The sequence below is a fragment of the Parasteatoda tepidariorum genome, chromosome X1 (genome assembly GCF_043381705.1).
Source record: "Parasteatoda tepidariorum isolate YZ-2023 chromosome X1, CAS_Ptep_4.0, whole genome shotgun sequence".
Taxonomy (NCBI): domain Eukaryota; kingdom Metazoa; phylum Arthropoda; class Arachnida; order Araneae; family Theridiidae; genus Parasteatoda; species Parasteatoda tepidariorum.
Genome location: NC_092214.1, coordinates 14401758 through 14418328, shown reverse-complemented (window position 1 = coordinate 14418328; position 16571 = coordinate 14401758). Strand labels below are relative to the sequence as shown.

General features: G+C 29.0%; 1 protein-coding gene across 6 annotated transcripts in view; it reads left to right on the top strand.

Annotated features, from left to right (window-relative positions):
• Window positions 1–16571, top strand: part of LOC107453001 (Sideroflexin-1-3) — a 96289-nt gene that overhangs the window by 49809 nt on the left and 29909 nt on the right. For all 6 annotated transcript variants that reach the window (XM_043052512.2, XM_071187834.1, XM_021147140.3 and 3 more), the window contains one exon: window positions 14654–14781. In XM_043052512.2, coding sequence (XP_042908446.1) covers window positions 14654–14781 — 128 coding nt within the window. The remainder of the gene's footprint in view (window positions 1–14653; window positions 14782–16571) is intronic.

The following is a 16571-nucleotide window of genomic DNA, read 5'->3' as shown; positions in this document are numbered from 1 at the left end:
CTGAAATGAAAGTGAGGGGCTGAAAAATTTGCTTTTCATCTTTTATAATTTAGACATTAATAGAATAAAATCAAGTAAAGTTGGAAATTTTACAAGAAAAGAATTGTCTTGTTTCATAACTTCGATGATATTTTCCAAATAGAAAACCTCATTTTCCTCTTAAATTATGGTAAGGGGATGGAAAACTTATTTTCTTCTGATATAAAGTAAGGGGGGCTAAAAAAAATTTGTATCTTCTGAAATTGAGACATTTGAAATAATATAGTCCAGTAAATTTTTTTTTTTAAGAACTTTGAAGCTATTTTCCAAAAAGAAAATTTTGTTTTCCTCTTAAATTAAAGTGAGGGGGTGAAGAATATACTTCACCCCTTCTGAATTTCAGACATTCGCAGTAATAAAGTCGAGTAAAATTTATATTTAACTCTTATTTTCGACTTTAAAGCTATTTTCCAAATCGAAACTTTATTTTTCTCTGAAATTTAATTGAGATGGAAGATAATGCTTGCTTCCCTTTCTGAAAATTTGACATTCGCTACAATAAAGTAAAATAGAATTGAGAATTTCAGAAAAACAAACTACTTTTTTTCCCACTTTACTAGCTATTTTCCAAATTGAAATAGAAATCCCCCCCAAGAAAAATACTACAGTTTTGTTTCAATTTTTTTTTTTACATATTACAACTCTTAATTTGTTAAAAAAAATTAAAACTAAATCACGAAAAGAGAAGAGGAGCACATAAAAAAAAAAACATAACAAGAGTTTAGAAAACTAAAATAAGTACCACTGTTTTGCATCCTACACTGAGACTAATAGATATATTTGAAAGCAGTTGACCCACAGTTATTTGACTCCTCAAGAGATAACCATCTCCTTTTACACCATGGGAAAAAGACCTTTTCCTTCTTTAAATTACCTTAATCATTTTTATGACCCTGGGTTCTTTTGTGCTTTTATAAAATGTCCTATATTTACAGTACCATCTATATGTCCCTCATGTCTTAAACTAGCAATTATCTAGATGTTCTAGGAAAACAGATGTAAGCTTTTATAGTCCATCCAAGGGGATGACTCTTGTTGACATATACTTAGGTCATTTTGTCAAGAGATTTTTTCTGAGACAAACTTAAAACTTTGCTGTTAAATTCCAGTTGGACCTGTCCATATTGGAGTAAGGCAACTTTGTTTTTATCAATCGATGTATATAGAGAAAAAATATCTGTATATTTTTTCAATTAGGACTTTTTAAAATGTGGATATATGTGCCTATAGAAAAAAAAGTCTATAATTTCCTTCAGTTTCCATAACGCAATCAAAAACTTCTAGATTTGAAACTGAAAAATAATTTTCATTTTTATAATGGTTTTGTCTTGAAAAGACATTCCTAACGGTATAGTAACCGAATTCAACAGGTTTATAAAATTGGTATTTTATGATCAACATCATATTTAGAGGAAACAGATTCGATTTTCTAACCCCCGTAATATAGGAGGTAGCTGTAATCTGGGAAATATTTTTTCAATAGTTGGGTCGGGTCAGCTATCCAAAGTTTGGACCGCCAAATGCTTTATATTTTTTTCTTCTTTTTTTTTTGTATTTCACTACAGATTGAGAGCTTTATAAGGGAATTGAAAAATTTTTGCACACGATTATAAAATTTGTTTATCTAAAGATAATTCCATGCAAAAAATAAATTTTTGTAAATATTTATAATTTTTTATTTCATAATAGTTTGATGTTGTTGATCATTTACGTCGCACTAGTGCTGTACAATAGACTATTGGCGACGGTCTGGGAAACATCCCTTGAGGTTTGATCCTCTGCAGAGGGGATGGCACCCCCGCTTCGGTAGCCCGGCGACCAGCACGCGAAGTCGAGCACTGTATGGTAGAGCAGTTTAACGAGGACCAATACCGCACACCCTTGGTCCCTACGCAGGCTGATCCAAGTGGTCACCCACCAGCACACTGCCCGCAACCAGAGATGCTTAACTTCGGTGATCTGCTGGGAACCATGTCTTAACGATCAGTTCACTTTCGGACAATAATAGTCTGAAAACTTTTGAATCGTAAGGCATATAGTTTTTTTTTTTTTTGTATCATTTTAAAGTATCTAATTCCAGATGGAAAATACAAAATTTGAGCGCAATTGGTTGATTAGTTCTTTAGAAATCGAGTTTTATAAGTACGACTTTTTTAAAATTTTATTTCTCAAGATTAAGCGATTTCGCTGAAATTTTGTATTTTGCCATGTGGAATGTTTTGTAATCCAATTTATATGCGAACAAATAACTTGTTTTCATAAACATATTCGCTAACATAATACGTAAATAGCTAAAATGACGGTTAGGGATGGAGTACTGAAAGTTTTTGTAAGGGCCTACACCAAGAATGTTTGCCCCAGGGCCCCGAGGGGTGAAGTTACGGCACTGGGGTGTACCCCACCTTCTCCACGTGTCATTTCTACTGGAGCTGTTTGGGAGGAATTAATCCGTTATATTTTAAAGGGGTTGGGGAAAAGAAAAGGGTATGGGATCCTTAATTCAGCACTTAATCTGATCTACTTTTTTTTAAAGAAATTTATATTGATAAGACAAAAAAAAAAATCAGCTATATTCTTTTTATTTGGAATTTTATTCTGTTGAAGAAACTTACTTTATTTTATCTTTTAAAAATAAAAAAGAGGCTTGAAAAAAAATAATAAATCTGTGTCAAAGGAAACATCTATTTCTTAAGCAGTTTAAAATAAATTGAGAAGTATAAACACCCGCATTTCCAATGAACAAAATAAAGAAATGCAAGTTGGAAAAAACAGATCAATCAATCTTGACAGCTGGGCTTGTGCTTTACTGATTTGCCCCCCCCCCATTTCCCTCCTCTGTTTGACCATAAATTAGCCACACCCAGTAGACATTGTAACTACCATGTAGACCAGTGGTTCTTAACCTTTTTAAGCCGCGACCCAAATTTGAGAAATATGTTAATGTCGCGACCCAAAAAAAAGTCAAAATTAGGCTGAGTAAGCCACAATGACTAGGTGTTGGTATTACTTATTCTAGGAGGTGTTGGTATTACTTATTATTTGGTGTATTACTAACTTTTTTGGTTCGACTCAGCGCGACCCAAGAAATATGCTTCGCGACCCAATTTTGGGTCGCAACCCATAGGTTAAGAACCGCTGATGTAGACAACAAAATGAATTCTATCCCTTTTGCGGTTTTTTATTTGATTCATAAATTTTTTTATTTTGCCGCTTTTTATTAGTTATTAACTGCTAATTAGTTTTTTTTCTTGTTAATAGTTGTTTGCTTGTTTTTTTATTTTTTATCTTTATTATTTTTTAGCTTGTTTTTTGCTTGTTCTTAGCATTAATTGTTACATTTTTTTTTTTTTTGTAGTTTCTTGTTAGCTTTTTTTTTTCATGCGAGATTAGCCTCTTGTTAAAACAAAATTTTATCTAAAAGGAAAAACGTGAACTATGATCTTGCTCCAGAGAAGAAACGATTATTTCTTCTTCATAGGATTCGGATTATTTCTTCTTGATTATATTATGTAGATTATTATTTTGATTAAGTAAAATTTCTCTTAAGATGAGCCAGTTTTAAATTCACCCCATCATAATCTACGATCGAAACTTGACTAAACTTATTGGTTTTTCTGAAATTAACAATGGATATTTGGTGGCCATATTGGAATTTCCGAAAGATATCCGAAGTTCGGCATTTCGTCAGTCCCGTGAGTGTCGGATTTAGAGTCCTCTTACTTCCTTTTCTGTTCGCTCAAATTACAATTGCCGATGTTCTGCAACAGATCGCGATACCGGCGAATATTTCGTCGACTTCGTTATTAATTTTTTTTAATAGTCTTTTTCTCAGAAAAAAATTTAATCTTAAATAACTTTACTTGAAAAATTTTTTGCTACTAAAAAATATTTTGTCGGAAGTGCCGCTGCATCGGAAGCACCGCGTGTAGGAAAAAAACAAATTTTTCCCCCATAGCGCCGCAGCGCTTCCGCGGAAAAATATGGTGCTTTGTTTTTTCGTTCAAAATTCGGTAATTATTTAATTTGACTTAATTATTTATGTGAGATAATAATGATAAAAAATAGTGTTGTTTTAAAAGTGTTTTTTTAAAAAAAATTTATTTAGCACTTTGTTTTAAGCATACAAATAATTTTTAACCAACTTATTTTTTAAATTTTCTTTCTATATTGTTAGGTAAATATATTGATAAATTTCAATTTTATTTATTTTTTCATTATTTATTTTTAAACGAAGAAATCTTTCATTATTTGCACAATCATTTTTAGAAAATATAACATTAATATCATTCTTAAGCAAAACATATATATCTTCAAATTCACAAATTAATTTAAATCAATCTGAGTATGAAGTTTCGATAGAAATCCGACTTTCTGTGCCTCACAAGTAAATGAAGTTCAAAAATACTATATCGCGATGCAAAACTGATGATGTATCACGATATAAAATTTCTTATATCGCCCAGTCCTACCCTGTAGATACGTTTTGGTTAGTCTTCAATGCTCTTTTTCTTGCATTAAATGCTCTATCTCTTACGTTATTGGCTCTTAGTTAAGATGAATGAATTAAAATTATATCTGAATTATTAATATGTTTGAACTGAAAAGTAGACTACAATATGAGTCACAAGACTTAGGCTTATTTTGCAGAGTGCCATTATATCTATTTATACACTACCCATACAATAATGGAAGAGACACTTTAAGTTTTTTAAATTTCTCCCTAAATAATAACAGGATTGTTTTGAAACTTAAAAGTTGTTTAGAGCGTGTGCTTTTTCTTATTTAACTGTAAGGTTTAAAGGTTTGAGGGACTGACAATAAATCATGGAAGAAGTCAAGTAATTTTAAACACCATATGCCAGAAATTTAAGTAAAAAACTTGTAACTTGTATTAATTATTTTGGTTGTTAATTGCAATAACTGCATAAAATTTCGAAAGCCTAGCTTAAACATTTATGGAGATATGAACATTTTTATCAAAAACTATTTTTTCTTCTTGTTTTACATTTTTTTCACTATAACTTTCAAAAATATTCATTAAAATTAAACGAAATTTTTCTACTTGTGTTAAAAAGTGTCATTGGTAGTAATATTTGTTACAAAAAAGTTTTTTTTAACAAGAATAAATGACTTGTGCTTAAGCAAAATAATTAGGAATGCTATAAATAAAATTAAAAAAATCTACTTAACCAAAGGCAAGAACTGGGCATATGAATAAATAATAATGACTTACTGATGTTATTATTTGTTAATGTACTTTATATTACATTTAAAAAACAAGAATTGCAGACAAATTGTTCCACAAATTTGAGTTCAAAAAATAAGAAATCTTATGTTAAAACTCTAAGTTAAAGCTAACAGTTATTAAATTATCAAGCATAATTTATTTATTCATTTTTTTTAACACAGTCAGTTTTATAATGCAGAAATTGAAATACAAACAAAAGTAAATATTTCATTTTCTTTAACTTTTAAAACCAAAGATAAATTTTGTTTGTGTTCTTATTTAAGCACATTATTCTTAACCTAGCATTGCAATCAGATACAGAAAGTATTTCTAGAAATATACTTTGAGCTGTATAATATTTTAAAATTTCTGGAACATTTTTAATTCATAAGATAATACTATTATTTTACTAATACTCACTTTAAAGAATTAGTACCTGCCATTATTGATGCATCAAAAATATTTAAAACCTACAATAATACTTATTGACAGAATTACAATATTTTTTATGACTCAAAAATAAGTTTGACACCACAATTTTAATGACTCTCAGGAAAATGTAATGCATGTATGCACAAACATAGGATGTTGAGGTCACTTGTTGCACATTAGCAGAAAAAGCTTACAAGAAAGTGGTAGAAATGTTTTTGAAATATTTCAAAATAGTACCTTTTTTGAAATATTTCAAAAGGGATGTCACAGAAATCTTTGTAGGAACTTTTTTGTAACATTTTAATTGGATTTCTTTATTACAATCCAGAAACAGAATGATAGTTTTACCAATTTGAGTTTGAAATTAAGAAATATTATGTTACAATTCTGAGTTAAAACTAATATTAGTTTAAACTATTAAACATGCAAAAAAAATTAGAATATTTTTTATATTCCAGAAATATGTTTGTTATCACTAGAAGAATTTTGTTACTTTTCTTCTGAATTGTTACGTCTTTGCAATATCACTGTGATTTTATGTGCTGCATGGGTATGTGTTTGCTTACAAAATGGGATTATACTTAAAATAATATAAAAACATAAGTGATATAAGAGTGTTTTTACAATGGAAAACGAAAAACTCTTAATATTTTAACGAAATTCTTTGAGTGAAGGGACAGTAATAATTTTATTCCATGCAATTACAATTTAAAACTGTCACAAAATTTTTATTTTTAAAATTCAAGTTATTTTTATTTCTAAAGTTTTTTTCCTTGCTATTCATTGTTCTGTGTACTGAAATGTATGGTCTTAATGTAAAAATTATCAACATTAAGATAATTATGAGATGAACTTGACATTTTGAGAAAATCCCCACTATATATATATATATATATATATATATATTTATATATATATATGTACTTCACCCAACTTTTAGCCTGTGATTAATAGGGTGATTAAATTGACAAAAAAAAGTTGTAGTTCACTAAGGATATTACTCTGCTTGCTTTAAAAAATTCGAATTCAAAGTTAATACCTAAAAATTCAACATAAAAACACACATGATGCTTAATGCACATGAGAAATAGCTCCCCAGTGTTGGTGTTGAGTACGGCAAGAAATATAACCTATTTCTTCCACTCCTATATTTTATTAAACCAAATTCTTAAAAGAAATACAAAAATTTCAACATATTAAATCTCATAACAAACATATTTACAGTAACTAGCCTGTTACTATTGCCTCTTATCACGATCCGGGTCACCACAAATGTTGAATACAGCAAGAAATATACCCTATTTCTTCCACTCTTATATTTTATTTAACCAAATTCTTAAAAGAAATTCAAAAATTTCAACATATTTCTAAACATAAACTTGAGTTCTATTGTACAAGTTAAAAGTTATTGAAGACATGAGAAAACACTTTTACCTAATTCTCCATAATACAAAATTTATCTAATTCTTATTTCAAAACTTAACAGTTGGCCTCTCTTCATCACGCTAACTCTTACTGTTACCCACATTTATGTAAACAAAGAAATTTTTTTGTATTTTCTGAAGTTACAGTAGAGAACCAATTATCCGGGACGCTAAGGTCCATCGCTATCCCGGATGTCTGAATTTCCCGGTTTTCTGGATCGACCAAAAAGAGTCGTTAATCGATGTTTTATTGAACCCGAATTAGAAGGAAAAAGTGTAATACATAAAGTAAGAGAAAAAAGAAAATTACTTCTAACTTTAAAAAAAAAAAAGAAATGGTAGAAAAATAACATTTAAAAGAATAAAAAAATTGGCAAGTTTAGACAAGAAAAACAAGTTTAAGAAATACAAAATTCTCGTATTTATTTTTTGAAAATAATTACAATTCCTAAATTGACTAATATAAACAAAACCAATGGTTAAATAACGCAATATATTTCATACCTAATTATACTGGGGAAACGATAAAATAAAAGGAAAACTTATTAATCTAAATTAAAACACTTGAAAATTATCGAAACGATAGTTAAAAAAGGCACTAGCATAAATATTAAAACCCGGAACAAGGCAAGATCAACGGAATTTTAAAAAAAAACCTAATGATAAAATTTATGAATAAAAAGAATCAATTTATTAAGTGCGAAATTTATCGTGAAAAGAAAAAAATATCAAACGTAGTGGAATCAGAAAAACAAAACTGCAATCTGCTTCATAAAATAATCCTATGTTTAAATTAATAAACAATTCTCCTTTTATTATTTTTTGTTGTCGATAAAAACACAATATTTAATTACAGCAGATGTGATTCCACATCAATAAAAACTTGCAAATGATACCACACTTCCAAAGAATGAGAATTTATTCAGAAGAAAAAGATTTTATTCAAATAGATAAATATATTTTTCTCTTTCATCTTCTGTTCACTGATATGCATGCAATGCATTTTCCCCACCCCCCTCGTAAATCAAACCGAAAACGAAATCAGCATGCCACACCCTTGAGCTTGATTGACGGCCTAAAGGAGGAAATGACGTTTCTCTGGGTAAACGGGGGAAAAAATTCTCCCCTTCCTTGCATTTTCCTCTACTCAACTTCAAGGATGAGTTCAATTTCCGCTTTTTTTTCATCATCGTTCTAGTTTAAAATGGCAGGAAAACCGATCAAAATTTCCCCCGGTTTTCTGGTTTCCCGGTTATCTGGATACTGGATAAATGGTTCTCTACTGTATTAGCAAATAACTGCAGGAGTCATTGGGGAGAAAATAGCTCCCTATTGAAATTTAAAAATTAATAAAGTTGATAAGAAGTATATTTCCTATGATAGGTAAGGTCAAACCTCTATATCAGTAAATTTAGATTAGACAAAAAGATTATATACATTTAAAATTCATTTAATCTAAATTGCTGTACAATCAGGAACCAACTATCTGGAATGCTGAGGACCATTGCTATCCCGGATGTCTGAATTTCCCGATTTTCTTAATTGTTAAAAATGGTTCAATAGAGCTTAACTATATTCCTACTTTATTAAATTTTAAAGCATAGCTGTTTTAGGCATTCTAACTAAAAATTTGCATTTTTTTATCATTCTTTTTACTTTATTATTTTAATATAAAAGAGCTTAGCAATTTATTTTTCTTCGAATTTATTTAAATAATGATTACATAATTTAAATACTTTGTAAAATAAAAATTAAAACACTTTTGATAAATTCTGTAATTTTTGAATAAAGTTCATCTTAATTCTGTGGTGAGGAAAGGGTTGAAAATAAATTGAAGAGTCAATAATTTGTTTGCAAAAATATTTTTAATTGGTAATTTGATTTCACATCATTTTATCTAAGTCTACTCTGCTTTAAGTTTGAATGAATGAATGATTTTTTTTAAAGTTTGAATTTCTTTTATGTTTGACTGAATGAATGAATTAAATTTAGAAATAATGATCACTCTACTTTTCCATTTACTCAGCTTCGAGGTTGACACATTCATTATAGTTTGCGATAAAGCGAACAAAGTATTCACCAGTTTTTTAGAAATCAGATAAAAAGTTTTATGCTGTTCTGCTAACTATATTCCTACTCAATTATTGAACAAAAAAGTAGTCATATTTTAGCAATTTTTGTATTCCAATAAAAATTTGTATTTCCACTTACTTCATTTTCTTTTTATTTACATAAGGATGAATCTTTTTATCATCCTTCCTCCTTCTGTTCACTGATAAGCACATTTCAAATTCTTAAATCAAAGAGAAAACAACATAGGCATGTTGCTCCTTTACATTTGATTGATGGTAGCTTATCGAAATCCACCAATTCTTTCCCATACACAAGAGAATGAACAATTTGTTCCTTCCCAATTTTCAACCATACAATCTTCAAGGTTTAAAAAGAAGCATTAAGTTTTCTGTCAACACATCAGAAGAAAAAATCCCCTCACACTTTCCCTCTACTTAATTTCAAGGATGACTGGAATTTGCCTCAATACTTCTAGTTAAAAATGACAGAGAAATCGAGCAAAATTTTCCCCTGATTTTTGATACCGAAAAAATTTTCTGTATTTTATTTTAGTTGTTTAAGTCTTAAGTAATGGATATATTGAAATACAGTGCTGGCCATTTAATGTGATCACATTAGCACTTGAAGGTTTGGATTCCAATGAAATGTTAAATCCACTAATAGAATCTGCTTTCCATAAGAAGATGAATAGTATTTTCTCAGTTCTGCACAGCATAAAGAGAATAAATATGCTGTCCAAAATGAAATAATAAGATTAAATTTTCATAATTTCTTAAAATTTAGTTTTTAAAACTTTTATTTGAGTATGTGAAACTATTTAATATGATGATTAAAGTTACGCAAATCAAAGTTGTTTCTGTTCTTTAATTATAATGAAAGTAGAAAAAAAACTCTCTTCTAGTAATTAGCTTATACAGAGAACTAAATAAAGTAAACACTTCTTATTTTTGTGCTTAGGAACTATTCTCTCTGTGGAACTATTCTTAGGAACTTCTCTTAGGAACTATTCGCTCATACTTCTGTATTCTAACAAATCCTATTTCCTTTTTCTCTATAGTAAGGAAAAATTCTTAGTAATTTAAGTAAATATTAAGTAGCACCTGGTATTGTTATCTGACATCTTCTCTGATTGGTATTGAGCATTTCTGATCCTTGGACTTGACTGCCTCTCTCACACTTTTAATAACTTTTGATGAGTTATCTAGTTTTGACTCAGATATTTGGTTGTTGGAATAACTGAAGAAATTTCAATGTTATCCTATTAGAGTAATCCGGTTCTTGGTAATTTGAAAACAATAATTTGTTGATTTCTGTAATCAATTAGTTTACAAACTGGCTGTATATATATATGATTTAAATTACAGTCGGACCTCTATTTAATGAAATCGCTAAATCCCGAAAAAAAGTTAGTTATATGGAAAATTCGTTAAATAGAAAATCATCTTTTGAAATACTTACACAACGTAGAATAGGCTTTAAACTCATGGATACTAGAAATAATTAAAATTGCGAATGATACACCTTTATCTTGTAAATTATTATCTATTATTTATTTTATAAATCTTACCCATAAAAGAAATCTGCAATGAAAGTAAGAATAGAACAAAACATTATCCAGTGTTATACTATCATACTACATATATTTTCCCTTGAATAAAAATGCTAAATTTCTATATATTAAAATTATTGCTGCATTTATTATAAATGTAATTTTAAACATACATTTTCACATGCATTCTTAATTTTAATTGCTATTGATAAAGTCTGTTAATTTTGTTTGAAAAAGTGTTTTTTCTCATAATAGGTCTCGCATTTTTGTAATGCACCAAAAATTCCTTCAGGCGTATTCTCCTCAAACTGCAATCCACATCGAATTGTTTCAAATGATTTTAACATTTCATCATATGAAGGTTTGCTAATTTCTTCATCATTTCAGTCTTCATTTTCTTCGTCTTCCTCACAATTTATAGCTGTATTGTTTCTATTTTTCACACAGTCCAAAATATCTGATTCAGTAATGTTTCGGTGGTTTCAGCTTCAGAATCAATAGAAAGAAAATCATTTATCAGTACATCATCATTAATTTCGTGGTTCTCTCTTAGCTGTACCCACATTTTTTTAAGTTCCTCTAAAGGAATATCATCCTCATCCTCACTTTCTAAATTCTCAGCATTGACAAAGAACCCAGCTTTAGCAAAACTGTTACGAATGGTACGATCTGTAACATCATAGTTCCATGCTTTGGAAATTTCTGTTATGCTTTCTCGCAAATTAATCTTTGGCCTTGATTGCTTATTTTCAAGCGCAGTGATAACTTTTCGTACAATTCTTTTGCGGTAGTGCAGTTTAAAGTTTTGAATCACCCCTTGATCCATTGGTTGTAGCTTTGATGAAGTGTTTGGAAGCAAGTAAAAAACTGTAATGTTTTTCAGTTTTTTGTTGACTTCCTTCGGATGGGCAGGGCACTTGTCGAAAATTAGAGCAATTTTTCGATGCTCTGCAATCATAAGTTTGTCCAACTTTTGAACTCATTTTTCACAAATGTCTGCCGTCATCCATGATTTTTTGTTGAATTCATAATCAACCTCCAAAGATTTTGTGCCCTTAAAACATCTTGGAGTTTTGCTTTTTCCTATAATTAAGGGTTTTAAATTCCTTGTTTTCTTTTAAACTTGTCAAGCCATCCACTACTTCCTCGAAATTCATCGTGTCCCAATGCCTTTGCAAATTGCATTGCTTTCTCGGTTATTAAAGGTCCAGAGATTGGTGCGTTTTTGTCTCGCATTGCGTGTATCCACTTCAAAACTGCCTCATTCACATCTTCATAGACACATGTTTTCAAACGTTTTGAACAAGGATTTGGTAAATCATTGTTTTCAATCTTATCACGGTTTCTTATTATCGTTGATAAGTTGCTTGAAGGAACACCAAATTTTGATGCAATATCTTTCTTTTCACACCTCTACCCACTTCTTGAAGAATTAATTTTTTTGTTTAATGGTTAGGCATTTTCGCTTCGACATTTTGCAGCTGCAAGAAAAGCAACAAGCAGTACTCTGATCAGCAATCTAAAAACAGGAGGCGATTTCGAGAACGGAGCTCTACTGAGTGAACAACGAGAATGTTAAAAGTTTTTCTAGAAAGGAAGTGAACAGTGGGGGTGGGAATAATAGGACATTTCAATAAGGGACCAGGGACCACACACTTTGATGACCCATTCCCTTTATCTTCTCTGCTCACTTCCTATTCAAGGAATTTGACCTCTCCCCCCTTTTCTACTTTTCTAGAGGTGTTGCATTTCTTGTATGAAATGCAAACAAAAAGGGAAAGGAATTTTACTGCTTTCTCTAAAAGTTAAGGAAATGCAAAAATCAGTTTAAGGTCATTCCCCCCCATAAAATGCGTTAACAAGTTAATAATGTTCTAAAATATTTTGGGAAATGGGGAAAGTAGATCTAAAAAAAAATTCGTTAAATAGAGAATTCACTTCGCTATTTAGAAGTTATTTAACGAAGAAATTTCCAAAATGTTCTTGGTTCCACGAAAAAATTCGCAAAATGGAAGTTCGTTAAATAGAAGTCCGACTGTATATTATTTATTATGAATTCAGATAAAAGATTTCGCTTTCTGTTCGTTTGCATTTTTAGAATAGAATATTGTTTTTTTGCAGGTTTTTCTCAGTTTAGTTACAGTTTCCAAATTTGATGTAGCATTAAATGTTACTTGTTTTATTTCAGCTTTAAGTTAGATAAATTTTGTTACAATGTTTATAGTAAGAATATAGTTATTCTTATTGAAGTTGCATAAAATGATTTTTAAAATCAATGAAAAAAAGTTTTTTTGGAAGTATTTCAAAATCTTTAAACATTATTCAGAATTTTATTTCTAGTTCAAGGTCTTGCTAGTATGCTCTAATTTTCTAGCCATTGTATTATTTGTATGGTACATGATAACAACTTATATTTAAATAAATAGTGAGATTCAATGTTATTTTACCATAACTTCTTAGTAGCAATCTTTACAACTACCATAATTTTAAAATGTGAATGAGTAAAAAAAAATTTCCCTTCCTGCAATAAGCTATACTAGCTTTAATGATTTTCATTTCATGACAAACTTTCTTTGTTCAATTTTTAAATAATTTACCCCAAGAAGTCTTTTTTAAAAAATATTTTAAACTACTCTATATTCATATATTTAACATTTTGACTTCTATGGAGACCTGGGGATGCAGTTATTTAAATTTCCACTCTAAAGATGTTTGAAATGAAATTCACGTCAACTTTAATTGTTATCAAATTTTTGATAAATAAAATTCTTCATTTGTAAAACAATATAAAAATATTTCATTAAAGTTTTTGTTCAAAAAATTTATGATTAAAAATAATATTTTATTTAAATAAATATTTCTAACAAGTACTTCTGTCTGATGGTTAAACTCAATATCTTTTTCTTTGTTAGGACTCTGAGTATTAAAGAAAAACTTTTGGTTTCAAAAATATTTTGTGGCATCAAGAAGAGAGACTTTTCTCCATTATAAAAATAAGAAATCGAATTCAGATCCTTATTTATAGTCTCAAGAAATTTGTTTTTTGAAAATTGCACTGTATGATATTTTTTATAAAATGTGTGACTCTTGTATAATGCAGTTAACTCCGCTATAGTGAACTCTCGGATGTAGTGAACAAAATGCTCGTTCCTGTGCCTTGCTACCCACGTATAATGTTATTTTTCGTGAATATAGTTAACCAAAAACGAAAGAGCAAGTTGGATGTTATGAACTTTTTTCTGCTTTTGACTGATTTATTTTCTTCATTTATTATACATATTCAAAATAATTTTGAAACTTCTACTTCAAAATCAATACATATACCGATTTTTAAACCATCAGTAGCATGGAATGTAGCAATAAGCATTTTTTCTTGTTTGCTTCATTATTGAACAGCATTATTGAATTGGTTCGGCATTCTAAGAAGCTGCAATCTTCCAGTATCTGGACAAATGCTTCAAGTCAAAGCGAATGAATTTGCAAATGATTTGTTAAGACAACTTTTATGTGTTGGAATGGATGGGATTAAAAAGCTGAATAACATATATTCAGGAAAAATTATCCGAGAGTCTGGAAGTTTTTTCATATCTGATGTTGAGAGAAAGTTAACACATTTTTGTCACTATGTATTGTTTTTCAGTCATTTATTTTTATTCCACTTTATTGGTCATTTATTTAAATAATGCGTTATAAAAGGGGGGGAGTTAAGAACCATTAGTTAAAAATTTTTCGGAACGGATATAGTGAAGTCCCAGTTATAGTGAATCGGAATTTCGGTCCCTTGAAGGTTCACTATGGCGGGACTTGATTGTATAAAATCTAATTGAAAATTTTTTTGCCTTTAAATGTGTACTATGTGTAGGAAGTATTTTTAATTGTAATTATATGTTTTGAAACTTTATTTTTTAGAGAAATTCGTGAAGGAATTCCAGTTGTAGATAAAAATGGAAATAGAGTTGGAAATTCTCAGGTAGCTGCTAAATCAGCCATTACTCAAGTTACTATGTCTAGGATTGGAATGGCTATGCCTGGCATGTGTATGTTTTCCGCTTTTTTTCTATATAACTCAATGTAGGATAGCACATAATGTAGGATAACATCAGAAAACCAGAAAAATCTAATGTTACTAACTTTTGAAAATTTGAAAGGTCGCTGTTTTCTGTGCGTTATATAGCATTCTAAACAAGCTAATATTATATTATTTTACTTTGATTTTGTTGCTATAAAATATTAAATTTTATATTTTCTGTTATTATCTTGCGTTGCTTTTTATTTTTGGAATAAATTGGAGGAAGATTTCGATAGCTGTACTATAAGTTCTTGATATAATTTTACTTAATTTTCTGTATTGTTGTGAAGCAGTAAATAAAAACAGAACAATAGTTTTATAATGTCATTCCATGCATTTTTACTTTGTTAGGAATACAGAAGTAAAAATTATATTACCAAAGTCTGCTACTATCCATTTCCCCTCTCTTACTCCAAAATATATTTTGTGTCCAGCTGATTTTTATGAATTAAATTTTCAAATTTAACTAAGAAATATTACTTGAGTAGCTTAACTTTTTATGGTATTTTTTTCATTTCTTAATAAAAAAAGGTTTTCTGATACATTTTATATCATTAATCATTTTCAAGTGTTTATTTTTAATCTTAAATCTGCTCTTAATTTTTTTACCAATGAGAATTTTTATCAAAATCTAAATTGAACTTGTTAGTAAAATATACTTCATAAAAGTCATTATTCTAGTGATCTCTTATTTTACTCTAATCATTTGTAATTGGCTATTATTCCAAGGTAAGGTCAACTAAATAACCAAAATTTTGAAATTAATGTTTTTAAGCAAACAAGAAATAATTTTCTAGGTAAAAAACTGAAGATATGGAAATAATAACTTTAAACTTTATAATATCAGTTTTCAATTGGCTGTAGACTATTGAATGAAGAGCTACATGATTTGAAATTTTTGCCCACAGTAAATGAATTTCTAACAAGTACAGTTTTTTTAAAAAACAGTTTACACTTATAATAGAAAAATGGAATAAATAATAATGTAAGTAAACTGTATCAAGACAGGTTATCTGGTACAAATTTGTAAAAACATTTCACCCTTTTATTTCCTAAAAAATTCCGAAGATACACTTTTGATATTTTATGTTCAACACCAAATTGCATTATTTTCTTTTTTGAGTTAAGCAACCGAAATTAAAATTTTAGCTCGATCATTTTGTTAAGTAGAGCTTGAAACACACTTCTATTTGGAGCCAAACATTTTTTCAGAATATTCTGTATTTATTTATTGTTTTTGAGAAAAACATCTCTGGCCTGTATTCAGAAACAGTTCTTGAGTTTAAGCACATGCTTTTACTTTGGTTAGCATGAATACTTGCTTAGGGATTGCCAGCTATACACATGCAAATATCAGGCTAAGACCTTGCTAATACAAGCAAAGGCTTAGTTTAAGTCTTACAGCACCAAAGACAAACTCAGTTTTTGTGCTCCTTGACATACCTCCTTTAATATTGTCTGCTTTGATACATCAAATATCATAAATTGTAAAAACTGTATGAAGCGATTATTTAATTTTATGCAGGCGATAAATGAATCAATAAAATAATCTTTTATTCAAGGGCAAAAGGATTTTTTTTCTTTTGTAGAAAAAATTATTGTGGACAGATAATATTGAAAATTTTGTTTTTATGTTTAGTAAGTTATTTTTCAATAGATTTTTTTTATTGTATTTAAGAATTATGAAAGTTTTTATATTTTTTCCCCATATTAAATTCCATTATTTAATAGAAAATTTTTTACCGACAGTTATTAATT